The 16,128-nt window shown below is 31.3% G+C and overlaps 2 protein-coding genes across 3 annotated transcripts in view; one reads left to right on the forward strand and one right to left on the reverse strand.

The window, feature by feature from the left end:
* Nucleotides 1-16,128, forward strand: part of LOC106099202 (solute carrier family 12 member 6) — a 199,242-nt gene that overhangs the window by 40,928 nt on the left and 142,186 nt on the right. The gene's annotated exons all lie outside the window — the stretch shown is intronic.
* Nucleotides 10,554-14,595, reverse strand: LOC106099204 (monocarboxylate transporter 1-like). Its single transcript, XM_013277672.1, has 8 exons — nt 14,385-14,595; nt 14,046-14,172; nt 13,154-13,555; nt 12,965-13,079; nt 12,746-12,893; nt 12,392-12,536; nt 11,861-12,052; nt 10,554-10,855 (listed from the first exon to the last, which is right to left on the reverse strand). Exons 1-8 carry the CDS (start codon nt 14,496-14,498, stop codon nt 10,743-10,745), a joined length of 1,356 nt encoding a protein of 451 aa, XP_013133126.1. The 5' UTR covers nt 14,499-14,595; the 3' UTR covers nt 10,554-10,742.

Here is a 16,128-nt window from a genome sequence, read left to right on the forward strand (position 1 = left end):
TTCCAATATCTACAGTGTTTCGTTATCACCACTCATCTCCTCTAACACTTTTGTTTTAGGAGCAAAATGTTTGTACACTGTAGTTGAATATAAGCGGGACATCTAGGTAAGTTGTTATTTACCAGTTTTCGCCCGTGACGTCGTTAGCGCAGAATTAAATTAAAGCAAGTAGCATATGTGTTTTTCTAGACTATCCTCTACATATATGCAAAATTTCATCGAGGTCCTTTTAGACGTTCTGGCTACAAACTCTATTTATAATATTAGTAAGATATTGATAACATAACGGAGGTTGTATAATACTTATATAAATAAATATTGTTGTCTCTTACAATCCTTTTGAGAAAATAGAGACGTATATATTACTTCGATGGAAACTCACAGTTTTGTTCCACGTGGAAGTGATGTAGGATATTTCCGGTCATTTGGCCTCGCCGCCGCTACCCCTGACCTAAAGGCAGGTATTTCTGTTGCACCCGCTCTTGACATTGATATGTTAATTAATTCTATGTTTGAATTTGATTTCAATGTTTATTTTCAACTCCAGTTGATGGACATTTCCAACCTATTTCAATTGTAGAGTACATTTTGGGTAAACAAGTTATTTGTTTAAGTTTTATTCTGAAGTAGGAAAAGTAGTAGAAATTATATAGACCAGACCGGAAACAGCTCGTTTATAAAACATAAATATTAACATTATTTGCGTAATGTAGTTACATTTTGTAAATACTGAATTTGTATTTACGTACTTTTCTGCTAAATTCCAAAAAAATAGATGGCGCTCAAAGTAATATTTTGTAGATGTTACTTTTAGCGCCATCTATTGCAAAACCCTTGTATACTTTCTAAATGCTTTGAATTCAAATACCAAATTTTCTTACATGTAAGAGAATCGTCGCTAGATGGCGCTACGAGGAAATTGAAAGGAAAAATATTTGAATTAAAGGAGTTACCATTATCAATGCATAGAGGGCAGTGTTTTGATAAATAGAAATCTAAAGATTTTAACTTTTATTTAAAATAGTACAATTTTTGAAATTCGAAAACATTCGTAGACTTTTAGGTTATAGCACTTAATTTCGAAGCACATACCACTGTTTGTAAGTCTTCATAATTTATTAAAACGTTAAAATATCAGCTGACCTGAGGTAAGGGTTTTGCTGTTTATATTTTAATAATTTATTGGAAACTGTATTTGTATAATGTAGGGAAGAATCAGGAAAAGCGACTTGAAAACTTGTTTTAGATAGGTAATAGTAAAAAAGTGTTTAATTACGGTATTATTTCTCCTGGTACATAATAAGTAAATTATGTTTGCATAATTGTTAGCATATTTGACATTGAATAAGATGAAGGCTAGATAGTTCAACGTCTTTCTGCTTTTAGAATTTGCACTACGATAAGAATCTAACATTATCTATGTGAATTTAAAATATAAGATGGTAGAAATAAAAATACACAAATATGTTAATTTTCATCTAAAAAAAGTAAATTAATATCTGATTAATGATTTCTGAACAGAATCATGGTTAAAATGGTAAAAAAGTAAATAAAGGTGGGTGTAAGTTAAATTATTCTTTTAACAAACAGGGTTGAAAAATACAATCATTTTCTTGATGAAATTTTCCAAATTTGAATTTGTTTAAATTTACGGTGAAATATACGGATTTTGCTACATTAAGATAGATATTCTTAACAATAAAAAACAAAAATGGAAATCGCTTAACTGTGAAACAGATAGCTCGTAATTTGATCGTACATGTCACAGCAAATGAACCATAATGGCGTTGATATGTTAGATTCGCAGCAGTACGAGGGAACAACAATAACATCGCGCTAATGTACGGAACCACACTTGGCCGAATTCCAAATAGGAATCCGTTTATATCATGTGTTCAGATATTATGACCCAGTATGGCAAAGTTAACTTTATGTGTAACTAGTTCCCGTTTTTTAGGAGCAAGTAATAGATTAGACCAAGCTACAGTCGCTGCTACAAGAAAAAGTTACAAGGTACCATAGGTAACAGACTAATAGTGTCTAGACCTCACCTTCTTGAAGACCGGCATCTTTTGAATACTATATTTTCTCGAAGCCAGCAATTCATCTGCAGTTAATCTTGTATTGCGGAGATCCATGGGTGATGATCTTCCCTTATAAAAAAGTCTACTCATTAACCTGAAGAACATTGTTTGTTTATCCACGTAAGAAGAACAGCTAGAGCAAATAGTAATCTATAAACAAGCTAAGAGTAGCGTAGTTCATGTAATATTTACAGGGGTTAAAAACATTTACATTTTTATTATCCAAGATTAATCTGGTGAAGTGAAGTGTAGGCGTTATTAATGTAATTTTATCTTTATCTGTCGTGTTAGATTTTACCAATATTTAAGTTAAAAAATAAACTGGAATTACAGGTTGAGCGCTGGGTGATAAACGACGCGGAATAATTCGCAGCCGAGCGATTTTAGATGTTCGTGAAATTGAGGATAAACACGATTAGGGCTGATTCTCGTTCCGAAGCATTCCAAGCTTAAATGTCAGTGGTAAAAGTTAATTTGTCAATATTACATTTGGCAACAGTTTTATAAGAGCTTGTTGCGCGTTTTGCGAGGTATTCAATTTTTGATCTAATATTTTTTATGTTACTTTCGACATTTAAAGTCTGTTTTCAATTTTGATAAAAAGACTGAATTCATTTAGATAAATTCGACTTTACTTACTTATTGGTATTGCATACTTTATATGAAACAAAGGGACATATATAATAAATAACACATGTGATTAAATTATAAAATAATATTGTAATTACAATGCAAAGTAAGATATACTTTAACAATGTAATGCAGTAGTGTGAACAATTGATATGGCGGTAACAATGCATTTCACACGCTTTCTTGTTGGCACTATAATATATGCATTTCATAAACTTCCTCGCAATACGCTAAGATAAAATTAGAACAGTTTGTTATACTTATTGTTCTTTTCATAACATATAGCTGTCGCCCGCGGCTCCGTCCGCTTGAAAATAAAAAATGTACAATTTGTATCCTTCCAGACTATGTTCGACTTATATGCCAAATTTGTATTCGTTTTTAAAATATAATGAGATTAAGGGCCAGTCCCACCACTTGCTGATAGAATCTCAGATAGTTTAAAAGTGATATCACTGTCAGATAGAGCACCAAAATCCGATACTTTCATCAAATATTTTATACGTTGGATTGTTATCTGATAATTTACTAGAAATGTGGGAAAGGCCCTAAAAATAAAATAGAGAAGCAATAATTCTCAATGAAGTAATCACGAAATAAATAGAATTTCTAAATAATTTTGTTCTCTATCTTTATGTACTTAATTTCCATAATAATGCAAGTTAAAGAAAAATGAATTCTGCTTAGCTTAATATTTGTTTAGTCAAGTGAATTTAATACTCAAAAGAAGATATTTTTTAAATTCCATTGTTTCTTAATACTTTTAACGAAACAGAATCTTATTTTATATATTTAAATTATCACAATGTTACCAGTGTACAAGAAAACTTGTTTTTATTCAATAACATTCTTTTCCCTATTGATAACTATGGTAATCTTAATCTGGATTTAAGAAGATTATCTTCGAATTTAAATATCAAATTACTGAATTAATCTGATAATATACATATATTTGATATTAAATAGTTTTCACACGATTTAAAGAATAAATAAATATATTATTACATGGTAATAATCGTTACTATGAGAAGGTCGACAACGAAATAATTTATTTAATAATTTCCAGTCTATAGGTATGGTTATTATTCCAATACTAGCTGTTCCCGAGCTTCATCCGCATGAAATTGTGAACGTTTTATTTTATTGTTTACATTTGGCACATTATCAATTACAAATGTCAAAATGACAAGACATGACAAACCTTAGCAATCTTTCTTTCTTGATGTTGGCTGCCACTTATGGTTTCTTTCCCACATTAGGGTTTTTATCCAAAATATTTACCCCCTAAGATTAATGGCGTGAAAATATATAGCCTAATGCGTGACGTAAGTGTAGGGCATTGTATTAAAGAAAGATTTTTTAAAAATATGCAGTGATTGCTGACGTCTTAGGCAACAAAGAAGTGTGTGTTTACGCTTTATTATAATAGTATAGAAGTATAGATGAAGACCAAGACTTGCTATGTGTATCTGTAAACAATGACTATTTTTAACTAGCTTTCGAACGCGATTTCGTTTGAGCGAAATTTAAAAAAAACTTATTAGATCAGACTGTATTCTTCCAGACTATGTTCTACATTTGGGTTGAATTTCGAGCGAGCGAGCAAGATCCGTTCAGAAGTTTAGGCGATAAACTCTAAAAAACATCCATCCATCTAAATTTTCGCATTTATAATATTAGTAAATTAAAAAATAAAAACAATTGAGAACATTCTTGACATCTGATATCTTTTTCTTTATTTTTGTTTATTACTAGATCTCAAAATGGCGAAAACATATAAAACTTTTATTATTTGATTGTTTATGGTAGACTGTTTTTTTTAATTAAAATGGACAAAACAAACCAAAACAAGTGAGCAAATCTGGGAGAAGTTTTGTAGACTGTCACAAATCGTTACACTTTGAGCTGTTAAGATAACTGTGGGTTAGTTTGTATGGCTTGTTTGAATAATGGACGATTTACTGACGAATATAAAGCAGTTTAAAAGCAAACACCTAATCGTGTTTAATAAAAATGCTTTATAAAAATCTCTTTTACATGACAATCAAAACGTGAAACCTCTTCGCGCTCAGGCAACAGATAGTTCTGTAATAAAAGTTGTGACAGACGATATTTTACCGCGACCTAATAAGGCACGCAACACACGAACGTACGCAATGCGATGGAACGCCTAGAGAATACTAATATTGTACACTCACCGCACATACATTTCAGAATTACTAACAAACTAAGGCCTAAAAGGTAAGTTCGTGATGTAACTTTTTAGGGTTATTTTGTGCAGATAGCTTACATCATACTAATATAAATGTGAAAGTTTAGATGGATGGATGGATGTTTCTTAGAGTTTGTAGCCTAAATTGCTGAACGGATCTCAATGAAATTTGGCATAGATGTAGAGGATAGTGTGAAAGAGCACATGGACTACTTGTTATTTTTAATACCACGCGGACGGAGTCGCAGCGAAAGCTAGTAAGTTACAAGCAAAATAACAAACTTAGCCAAAAAAAAAAAAAATTAAAAATTTATGATCGGAAATTTCCCGTACATTTTACTGGAATTACCTGACAAATACCTGACTTACTGGAAATACCTGACGATTGATAGTTAGTTTTAATTAGATACTACCTTTCGCCCGTAATTCCGTCCGCGTGGAAATAAAAAAAAGTGAGAAGCCTATTCTTCCAGACTATCCTCTACATCGATGCTGTTGTAAGTGAAACCTATTTGGTGTTTTGCAGTGTAAGACTGGCCGTATTTAAATAATGACATAATGTTAATTTAGTTTGAGTTGTTCGAATGTAGAGAAAAAAAGAACATGTCTAGAATAGTATAAAAATAATATCTTGTTTTTATACACAGTTGTATTGATATTAATTTACATGAGAATAAATAACAATCTTTATTTATTTAATCGTTTTGTGTGCTGGCTAAACCAAATTCCTATCAGATGCCAAATTTCATCGAAATTCGTTCAGCCTTTTAGGCTACAAACTCTAACAAACATCCATCCATCTATCCATCCATCTAAACTTTCGCATTTATTCATTTTAGTATGATTAGTATGAAGTATAATTGATTCTTGTTTGCTCTGTTTTCATATTTCTTAGGTATATATAATGTTCTGCAATTTATAACGATTTTAGTTTAGTAAATAATTAATGTTTTTTTATTGATAATCTAAATGTGCCATAAAAGATTTTTCGATGACCGATTAAAATATATTATGCAATTAAAATGCACGTCGTAAGTCTAATTTAAACAATTATAAAAGGTCAACGTGGTTTTTAAATGTATTCAGGTTTCATGAATTACGTTACCATTTTTTTTTATCGACAACTGCTTTTCCATATAAGGTCTTTATGAGATTGACTACTAGAGATTTAATTGGGCTATGGAATGTTGTTTTCTTTTTGTTTTTATTTTTAAGAGCAGTTTTATAACCTTTGCATTTGACATCTTTACTATGTTAATGCAATTTATAATCACAAACTTCATAACTCTCCTACGAAGGCATCGGAACACACCAGTTAGATATTTTAGTTTTTCTGTAGTAGATTTTCATATTTAATTCAAAGAAAGATTTAATACATTTGCTCATTACTAAAATTTTACGTAAAGAGTATTCGCGACTGTTGTCTCGATGAATGTCCTAGTTTACATACGGAATTAAAAATAACATTCAATTCGTTTGGTGAAATTAATTTTGTCTAAAGTCGTATATGCAACCTCTTATTTATTACATAGATTATATTACAACCGGTCAGTAATTATTCACGACGTCTAATTTATTCTATAAATCATTAATAAGAATTGTAATTAATAAATTATAATTAATAATGTTAATTTTAATTACACTTATGACAACCCATACGTGCAACCGGATTGTCTTTACAAGAATAACGTGCATTATTAAACCGCATATATGAGCTATTAACTGTATTCATCATCATCATCATTATCATCACCAGCTCACTGTACGTCCCCACCGAGGCGCTCGGAGCCTGCCCTAAATTAGGATGACTAGGCCATAGTCAACCACGCTGGCCCAGTGCGGAATGGTTACCTTCACATATATCTTTGAATTTCTTCGCCGATATGTGTAGGTTGCATCACGATGTTTTCCTTCGCCGTAAGAACGTCGGGTAAATTATGAACATATGAATTCGAAAAATCGAAAATCACATTGGTACAGCGGGATTCGAACTCAAGACCTGTGGATTACACATCTTAAACCACTGAGCCACCGGCACTCTTTTAACTTTATTATAGAGGTAAAAATGTAGGAAAATGGAGAACTTCTAATCAAACTACTTAGTCTGTCCTGATCATTAAAAAATTGTTACTGCTGCTTTCTGAAACAGTTTTTTAAGATTTTGGTATTGGTAAAACTATTATTAATTAGTGGAAAGCCAGTACTAGTTTTTGGTTCTACCTTTGGGAGTCAATTCCACATATTACGATACGAAGCCAACTAGTAACAAAGTAAAACATAAAAGGCGCGTCGATCATGGCATATTTGTTTGTAAGACAACTATTTTATTCAATTTTGAATTTTAAAAGCATTGTAATAAAGTTGTTTTTTCATCATAAGTTTGTGGAAATGGCACAGAACTCGGCTGGGGAAGCTGCGGCTGGTGCGATCGATACAGCCCGCCCGGGTTAGGCCATCGCCGTCCTACGTTAATACAGAGCTAGCGATAATAAAAGTTTTACGTTTATATTAAAATAAATTTGCCCGATATTAAAATGTAAATCGGACATTGTTAGAACAAGTTGGTTCCAACTTAAAATAATTCATCAAAGTAAAGATAATTTGTGTTTAAGACGAGTTTTTATACGTGACCCGATGGTAAAAAATGTCTGATAAGGGTAAAGTGTTGACAGAAAAGGGATGTTAGGATCAAAATTGATGCATGCGTGAGCAAGGGGACAAAGAAAGGTCTATAATGGGTGCATTAGGACTACAGACTTATGATAAATTAAGAAAAAAATACAAATCATATACTTCTGAGAAACCAAGATTGTATATGGTTCTTCTTAAAGAAAGCATTCCCAAAATAAATAACGAAAGAAGAAGAAGGTAAATAAGTAAGTTCCATAGTCAAATATATTCCATGTTTCAATCAATATTTTTGAATGTTTTGTTACAAAATGATATAAGAATTCGTAAATAAATTTATTATCAAAGAAAATTAATGTATCAAAAAATCTCTTTCGATAAAAGTAATTTTCAGTAGACTGATTTCAAGGTTCGTTAAAAATATTGCCTTATTTTAGGGAAGCCTTTTATTCCACAATTTTCGTTTCACGTTTTCGTAATTGATGACTCTTCTTATAACGGCTTTAATTTAATTGATGAATTACTAAATCGTTAGACGAATGCTAATTTTAGAACAAAAAAGAACCTTAAAAAGGAGATTACATTAATTTATGTTGAATACTTTAGTAAGATTTGCAGCCATAAGGATCTTTTTTCCTAACTATACCCCTTTGATGTTTAAACCTACACCTAATTATACTAATAATATGCCAAAGTTTAGGTGGATGTTTGTTAGAGTTTGTAGCCTGAAAGGCTGAACAGATTTCGATAACATTTGGCAAAGACGTATATGATAGTCTAGAATCTAGAAGAACACATAGCCTACGCCCGCGGCTCCTCTCCTAGACGGAGTCACAGCCGTAAGCTAGTTAACTAATGACTAGCTTTTGGTCGTCAGCGTAAAATTGAAAAACAAACATAAGAAGCATTAAGATCTGTTCAGTTGTCTAAGCTACAAACTCATATAACATTTATCATATATAATAATACCAAGACTATTAACATGTAAAGCGTAGTCCCACTCAATACCAAAATAATATATTAATGAAGTCCCGAGCGACGTCGTTTATTATACAAACTTCGGTATTACTGATAACTTCGCAGTATTAACGAGATTCCAATTATACGGTAACTGATTGGATGAATCTATATCCGTATTAAGAATATAGTAATTAATACCTTTTGCTCGTGACTCCGTCCGCGTAGTATTAAAAAAAATTAGCAGCCTATGTGATCTTCCAGACTGTATGGACATCTGTGCCAAATTTCATCGACATCAGTTCAGCAGTTTAGGCTACAAACTCTAGCAAACATCCATTCCATCCGTCTACACTTTCGCATTTACGATTTGTTTTTGTAAAACTTTATGGCGTGTGTTAAACACATAAACACCACACTAGAGAAATTTAGAAACAAAAGGTGACTATGGAAGAATTCCATGTGACAAAGAGAAATTTAAATATGAATCTGGTGGGATACGTATATCAGTAAGAGATAGGTCTCGGCCTAGGTGAATAAATTGCGTGGAAGGTGGAGTAATACAAAAAGGAGTAAATAGTGAAAGGTCAAGGAATATGATGATGTATATCACCATAAAAATTTTCCTAGAAACTTGAATGAGTTTTGCTATAAATTGTTTACTAAAAACTATAATATAGATAAATTTAAACACTTCATAGTTACAATTTTGTTTTCATGAACATGTTTGTCGATATTTACTTTTCATGTCGACTTTTTGTCAAAAATGAAATGTAGAAATGTCCATAAACGGTTGTATTTGTGAAACACATAATTTAATTTGACCATAATTGTTTTGACCTTACATTTAATTAAAATACGGAAGATTGTCCCAAAATTTGTTGTGTTTTTTACTTGTTTTTTAACTTCATTTAAATCTGTGCTAACTTTTTATATGTACATTGTAACGTCTAATTTACTCCATAATTATTTTCTCCATGTTTTCGTCGACTTCATCCGCGTGGGATTAAAAAAGTAGCCTATGTGTTCTTTCCTACTTTGTTCTATCTATGCCAAATTTCATCGACATCCGTTTTAACTTAATATTGCGTGGACGAAGTTGCGGGCAACAACTAGTAATAAATAGATTTAAACATATTTGCGAAATGCAATGCCTTTGTTTGCTGAATTAATTATTTCCTATTTCTCATTCAATGTTCTACTTATATTAATAATTTATGTAAATAAATGAATGATTTTGAAATGTTAATTGTATCATATTTTAGGATAGAATTTTGCATACATATGTTACAGCTAACTGGAGCCGGAATATTACAATATTTTTTTATTTTTAATTCTATTTACTTATTTTGTTTACTCTAACGTGTTTCTCACATCCGTCACGTGGCAATGCATGCAAAAACAAGAAAAAATCAAGACATCATAAAGACATTAATTTATTTACAAACGAGTCTATACATTTATGTTATTTATTGGTTAATTATATTTTTTTACGACTTTAATAGGATATATCCTGATTTATTATTCAATCGGCAACTACCAACACAATAAATTGCATAAACAACTTGTATAGGCTCTTATTAATCCACAAATTTATATAATACTAGCTTTTGCCCGTGATTCTGCCCGCGTGAGATTTAAAAATAATAATAAACAAATGAAAAAATATAGCCTATGTTACTCACAGATAAATTACCTTTCTAACGGTGAAAGAATTTTTAAAATCGGCCAAGTAGTTTTTGAGCCTACTCATTACAATCTAACAAACAAAATTTTCCTATTTAGTATAAGTATAGATTTGCAACTCGGTGAATTTCCATAACGTAATAATATATGCTTTATCGTTTATCAGACAATATCTTTTCCGTTGTTATTTAATAACCTTATTTATTGACGACATATTTAAAAACAATTAAATTTAAGCAATAAATAATAAAAAATCATTTACGTAATCGCAAATATGAATTTCACAAAATACTTTTTCATAAGAAAATAACTAAAAAGGGACCTCAATAATAAAATGAAAAACATTATAACAAATATTTATTTTCGTATACTAAGTGATTATTACACACTTGGTATGGATTACATTGTGACACACACTTTATGAGTTTATAAGCGTATTCGAAGGATAAAATATTACCCAAACCACAATTAATATAGTTTACATTACTTTCTTTCCACTCATAATACTGATAACACAATTTACTTTACAATTTACTTTAAACTCCTCATTGTTTAGTCATTACATATTCTATTGGCCAAAATATCAGACACGGCGCACAACATGCGGCTAAAGCATAAAATGCAGGAACATAATCTTGGTATACGTCTTTCAGCAAACCTGTAAATAAAATAATACTGATATTATAAATGCGAGAGTTTAGATGGATAGATGGATGTTTGTTAGTTTGTAGCCTAAACGCTTAAATGAATTTCAAAGAAATTTGGTACGAAAAAGGTTTGGAAAGAAGATGTAGAGTTTTTTTTTTATTGCACGTGACAGAATCGCGGTCGAAAGCTAGTCAACTATAAAATTGTTCCACTCAAAGAAACTTTAATTAGAATCAACTTCAAGAAGCATCTTGTATTTCTTTATAGCTCCATAGAATTTCTTTATAGCTAGATTGTTCCGATATTGTTGGTAAGTTTTGACTCGTATAAATAAGAAACGATGCGATATTCAAGTTTATCGAATAAAGTTTTATTAAAGCTATTTTATTTATCTTATCTAAATGTTTCTCAGATTATTATCATAACTTAATAATTCTTAGGTGTTTTATAATTTTATGTAAATAAAAATATAAACATCTAAAATAATTAAAAATACTTGGGTGTGACAAATATTTCTGCTCCTAAAATATGCAACGGACCCTGATTTTGGATCACATTTAAAGCTTCCACAGACTAGACTTTTTATAGGCTGCTAGTTTAGTAAAAACATAATAGGAGGTGTTCATAGTGCATCAAATTTGTTTTATATGATTTTGACCGACCTTCGTATGGTTAGCATGGTATGGGCATGTTATGATGAGGGATGAATCGCATGTTATTGATGGATTGCGTGAAAGGTGACATGATCAAAAAGCGAGTGATGACTGAGGTGATGTACGATAGAGATATGTGGATGACAAAAACCTGCTGCATAAGGATAAGGAGTAAGATGATGATGATGCTTTTGAACGACCCAATCAAACTGTCAGCCGACAAAAAGTCTGTAACCTACGGTCGTTACAATGATTTTACATGTTTGGTACAGTTCAGATGATAATCTTAATATTCATTTATATAGTTTAATTATTTCAATGTAGTAAAATTATTGATATCGACAAAAACAATTCTTTCTTACCGATGAAAGGTGCAGATGCTAGGTTGACGATACCAGCAGCTAGCATACTCAGAGCGTATGCACCGGGGAAGTCCCCGTGAGGTACTTGGCTGGCTATCACCAACGGGCTGGCAACGTGAAGCCACGCGCGAAGCACGCCCAATATACCCGTTACCACCGCGACATAAACGAATTCACGGACCTGCAGCATCACTGAAAAGATAAATTAAAGATTATATTGCATAATATAACTTATTAATGAGCATAAAATCTTTACTAGTTTTTCACTAAAATATCTAGATTATCGTCTAGAATATTAATATATTTTTTATATCTACAATACGTGTCATTCAAACTGGATGTCGTAGACTTTAAATGTAGATTCTAATGTTCAGTTTCCTGTTAACATTATATATTATTTTAAATTTGTATGATTATACAAAAAACACTATCTAAAAGATTTTAATACTAAGAGTTCTGTCAGTCCTGGTGACGTCATCAACGACGACGACATCGACTTCGACATTTTTCCTTTAATGTTATGCAACTTACCTATCCTTACTATAAGAGTGACTGCTGTAGCTATGTAGTACAGAAGTCTTGTATTGATATCAACAATACTGCTGATAACAGCGAGGATGCAGCGACCGGCGACGTCAGCTGCCGCGGTGATAGATATGCATGTTGCTACTTGTGTCTGGAATATAAATAAAGGAAAACAAACATAAACACAGAATTCTTTAGAACTCAAATATATTTTAAAGAAATCTATCCAAATTAGATCTAATAAGCTTGCAACTTGAATATATAGACGATTGTGTCCAGTTGGGGGTTGATGGATAAGTGAAATTAAATAAAATAATAAAAGAGACATGTAGATATAAAAACATTTAGCAGTTAACTTACCGCAGTATATCCATACTGAAACAAAAGCATCGGCAGCAAGATGAAGAATGTCAGATCAGAGAAATTCACAAAACTCTGTCCTACACAGATGTTGCAGAAAACTGGATCTTTTAACACTTTTATGTTCATTGATTTCCACAATTCGTGTCTGAAATACATTATCCATTATTACTAAAATGGACCTACTCCATGATTTGATTTAAATCTTAAAATTATTACCTAACAACACTTAGTTTCCTTTTATCTTTTTGATGTTCCTTTTCTTTCTCAGTATTTAGTTTTCCGTTTTCAACATTCAATAAGTCCTCTTGTTCACCAACATTCTTGGCATCTTCTGTTAATTACAAATTATTGACATAATCTGAGTTAATTACTGCATCAAAAACCATCAGAAAGGGAAAAAAATACTTGCGGTTCGGAAATTTCTCGGTGGCTTCGACCTCATTACAGCCATGCCTGGTACACCATGAAGCGATATTCCCGATATTATTAGCAATGTTCCCCTGAATCCGTATTCCGTCATAAACAGCTTTATCAATTGTGGATACCACATAAGAATAAATCCTTGCAACGCTTTTATCACACTCATTACTTGCGTTCTTCTTTTCACGTAGTAGTAATTTAATGTTGAATAACAAACTGGTACCATCATTCCAAAACCAATACCCTGTAGAACTCCAAATGTTAAAGGCAGTTGGTTAGTATTTGTTATTAATATAGTTAATAATGATCCAACAGAAAATGTAAACGCTCCTAACAGTCCGCCAAATCTTAAAGAACGTTTTTTTATAATCATATTAAGAAGTAATCCTGAAAATAAAAAAGTCGATTAATGTCATGTCGTGTTTACAAATTTAATAGATTCGTTTTAGTTTACTATTGATTCCTCTGGAATTATTTTTCACTGCAATAATATCACTAATAATAATTTAATTATGAGAAGGTACTCAAAGTAATAAACCTCACAAACATTGTGCTTCTTTCTAGCTAAGAGATTTTTTTTCTTCTTTGTATTTCTTTCCTATTGGGATTTAAACCAATTATTTATGCGAATCTATTGCGAACTTTATCCACTTTTTACCCAGTTCCAACTTAGACTTTTGCATTTTTATTTCTTATGAACTATGGTGTTGCGAATGTCCATGAGCGTCGGTGACCACCTTGGTGTTCACGCCGCTCGCTTGCCCCCTTTTATTATAAAAAAACTAAAACTTTCCATTCGTGTTTAAGTTAATTAATTACAGTGGATTATAGGCATAGATTAACATTTATTAGATACAAGATTATAAATCCTGTTTACCTCCAATAGCCAACATTATTGCGAACACTCCATGTGCGGTGGTCAATGACTTTGCTGTCGAATTTGTTTCGATAATAAAATCATTGTAAATCAGTCCAAATGAATTCACATGACCAATTCCTGCAATCTGATAACGTGAAATCATGTATGTTTTTTTATTCCCAAACACATGTTAAAATATTGCATTCTTTTTAATTCAATATAGCGGAAATATATTAGTTTTAATTTTAAAAAATGCTTCAACTGTCTTCAACATTACACTTGTTTTTAAGCAAATTAAATAGAAAAAATCTAATTAAAATAGCATCGTTAAATAATCATAGACGAAACAATACTTACAAATGTAATAATTGTGCCAAAACAGACAACGTATCCCCATATATTATTATCAGCGACATCCTCAGTTTCTTTGATTTTTAATTTATTTTTTTCCACACGACCACCAGTCACCATAGTGATGTTCCTAACTAGTCTCACAATGAACAGTTCAACTATATCCGGTACTAGATAAAGTACAATACTATAAACGGTACACACGTGAAGCGACAACTTTTCTTTGTTCCCTTGTGTATTTGCGTTGTACTGACACTGATAATAAATTACGTCATATTTACTAGTCTGTGTTCTTGACTTTGTCCGTGCTATTATTACGGACTGTAGATTTTCCCTTTCAAGATTTTTTTAGAAGGTAAAAATGGTATCTAATCATGGGAAAAAATGTAATTGAAAACGATTATTTTCATATTTACCTCAGAATCTAGTAGAAATTCTTAAAACATTTTTGTCGTATTATCATTGGTTTTTATATAGATAGGAATGTAATTTTAGTAGGTTACTCATGTATCAAAACTAAATTATTTAAATAAGAAGAATTAATTAAAAGCATCTACTAGTATTTCTTTATGTAATTTTGTATATATAAATAAGAAATAGTCACAATTCAAGCAAAAAAGTGTAATCTGATAAGATATTATATCGGCAAAATTATAGTAATTTAGATTATACGTAAGACATCGTAAAATATTAAGAATTGAGAAGAGTAGCGAACAGACATAATGTGGGACGACATTAAGATAATAATTATTGTTAGATGTGTGAAAGAACACACACTATTAATGTAATAGCTACATGTTTGTATGCGATTATAGCACAGGGAAAGATATGTGCAAAATCCTTCACCGTTTAATATCTTAAATAGAATTTGTAATTTTAATTACATAAGAGAACTAGCTGTTCGCGTGCGGCTTCCTCCGCATGAATTGTATATTTGTTGTTTGCATTTCTCAAATTCTCAGTTGTAAATGTCAAAATGCTAATTACCTTACTATGGTAATTTGCTTCCTTGATGTTGGCAGCATTTATGGTCTCTTTTCCACATTAAGGTTTTTATCCAAAATATTTACCCCCTAAGTTTAATGGCGTGAAAATATATAGCCTAAAGCGTGACGTAAGTGAAGGGCTTTTTATTAAAAAAGAATTATTCAAAAATATGGTGTAATTGCCGAGATCTTAGGCAACAAAGAAGTGTGTGTTTACGCTTTATTATAATAGTATAGATTTTACAACGAAGTCACGGCCCGAGCCGAGGCTCCTGAGGGAGCCCTCGACCTTAGTTACTCATAAACGAGGTTTAGGCTGAGCGCCATCCGTGTTCGCCCACCTCAAGCGCGGTAGAGCTGTAAATGCTTCTTCAAGGCAAACAGTGACAAATCAGTCACAAAAAAAGAGAGACAATGTTAATAATCGATTGTTTTTCATAACATGTTAAATTCATATTACTATTTATATTACTAAGACCAGAGCAGTATTATATTTTACCTTTTTTCTTTATTGGTATACTTAATTATAACCTCTGCTCTTTCCGCAGTCTCTTCATTGTTACTATTGAAGGGAAATTCTTGTCTTTGTTGTTTTGGATTAATAGAAACGTATCTCTCAAATAAAACAATTAAATGTAATAGAATGAAGATATTTATTTACAAAACATGTGCACAATAAAATATTTTACAAATAATAGAACTATTACTTACATTTAACTTTAAACCTAATTGAGTATTTTAAATTAATAACTTATTTTGTAGGA

Source organism: Papilio polytes, unplaced genomic scaffold, assembly GCF_000836215.1.
Source record: "Papilio polytes unplaced genomic scaffold, Ppol_1.0 DF824135.1, whole genome shotgun sequence".
Lineage (NCBI taxonomy): Eukaryota > Metazoa > Arthropoda > Insecta > Lepidoptera > Papilionidae > Papilio > Papilio polytes.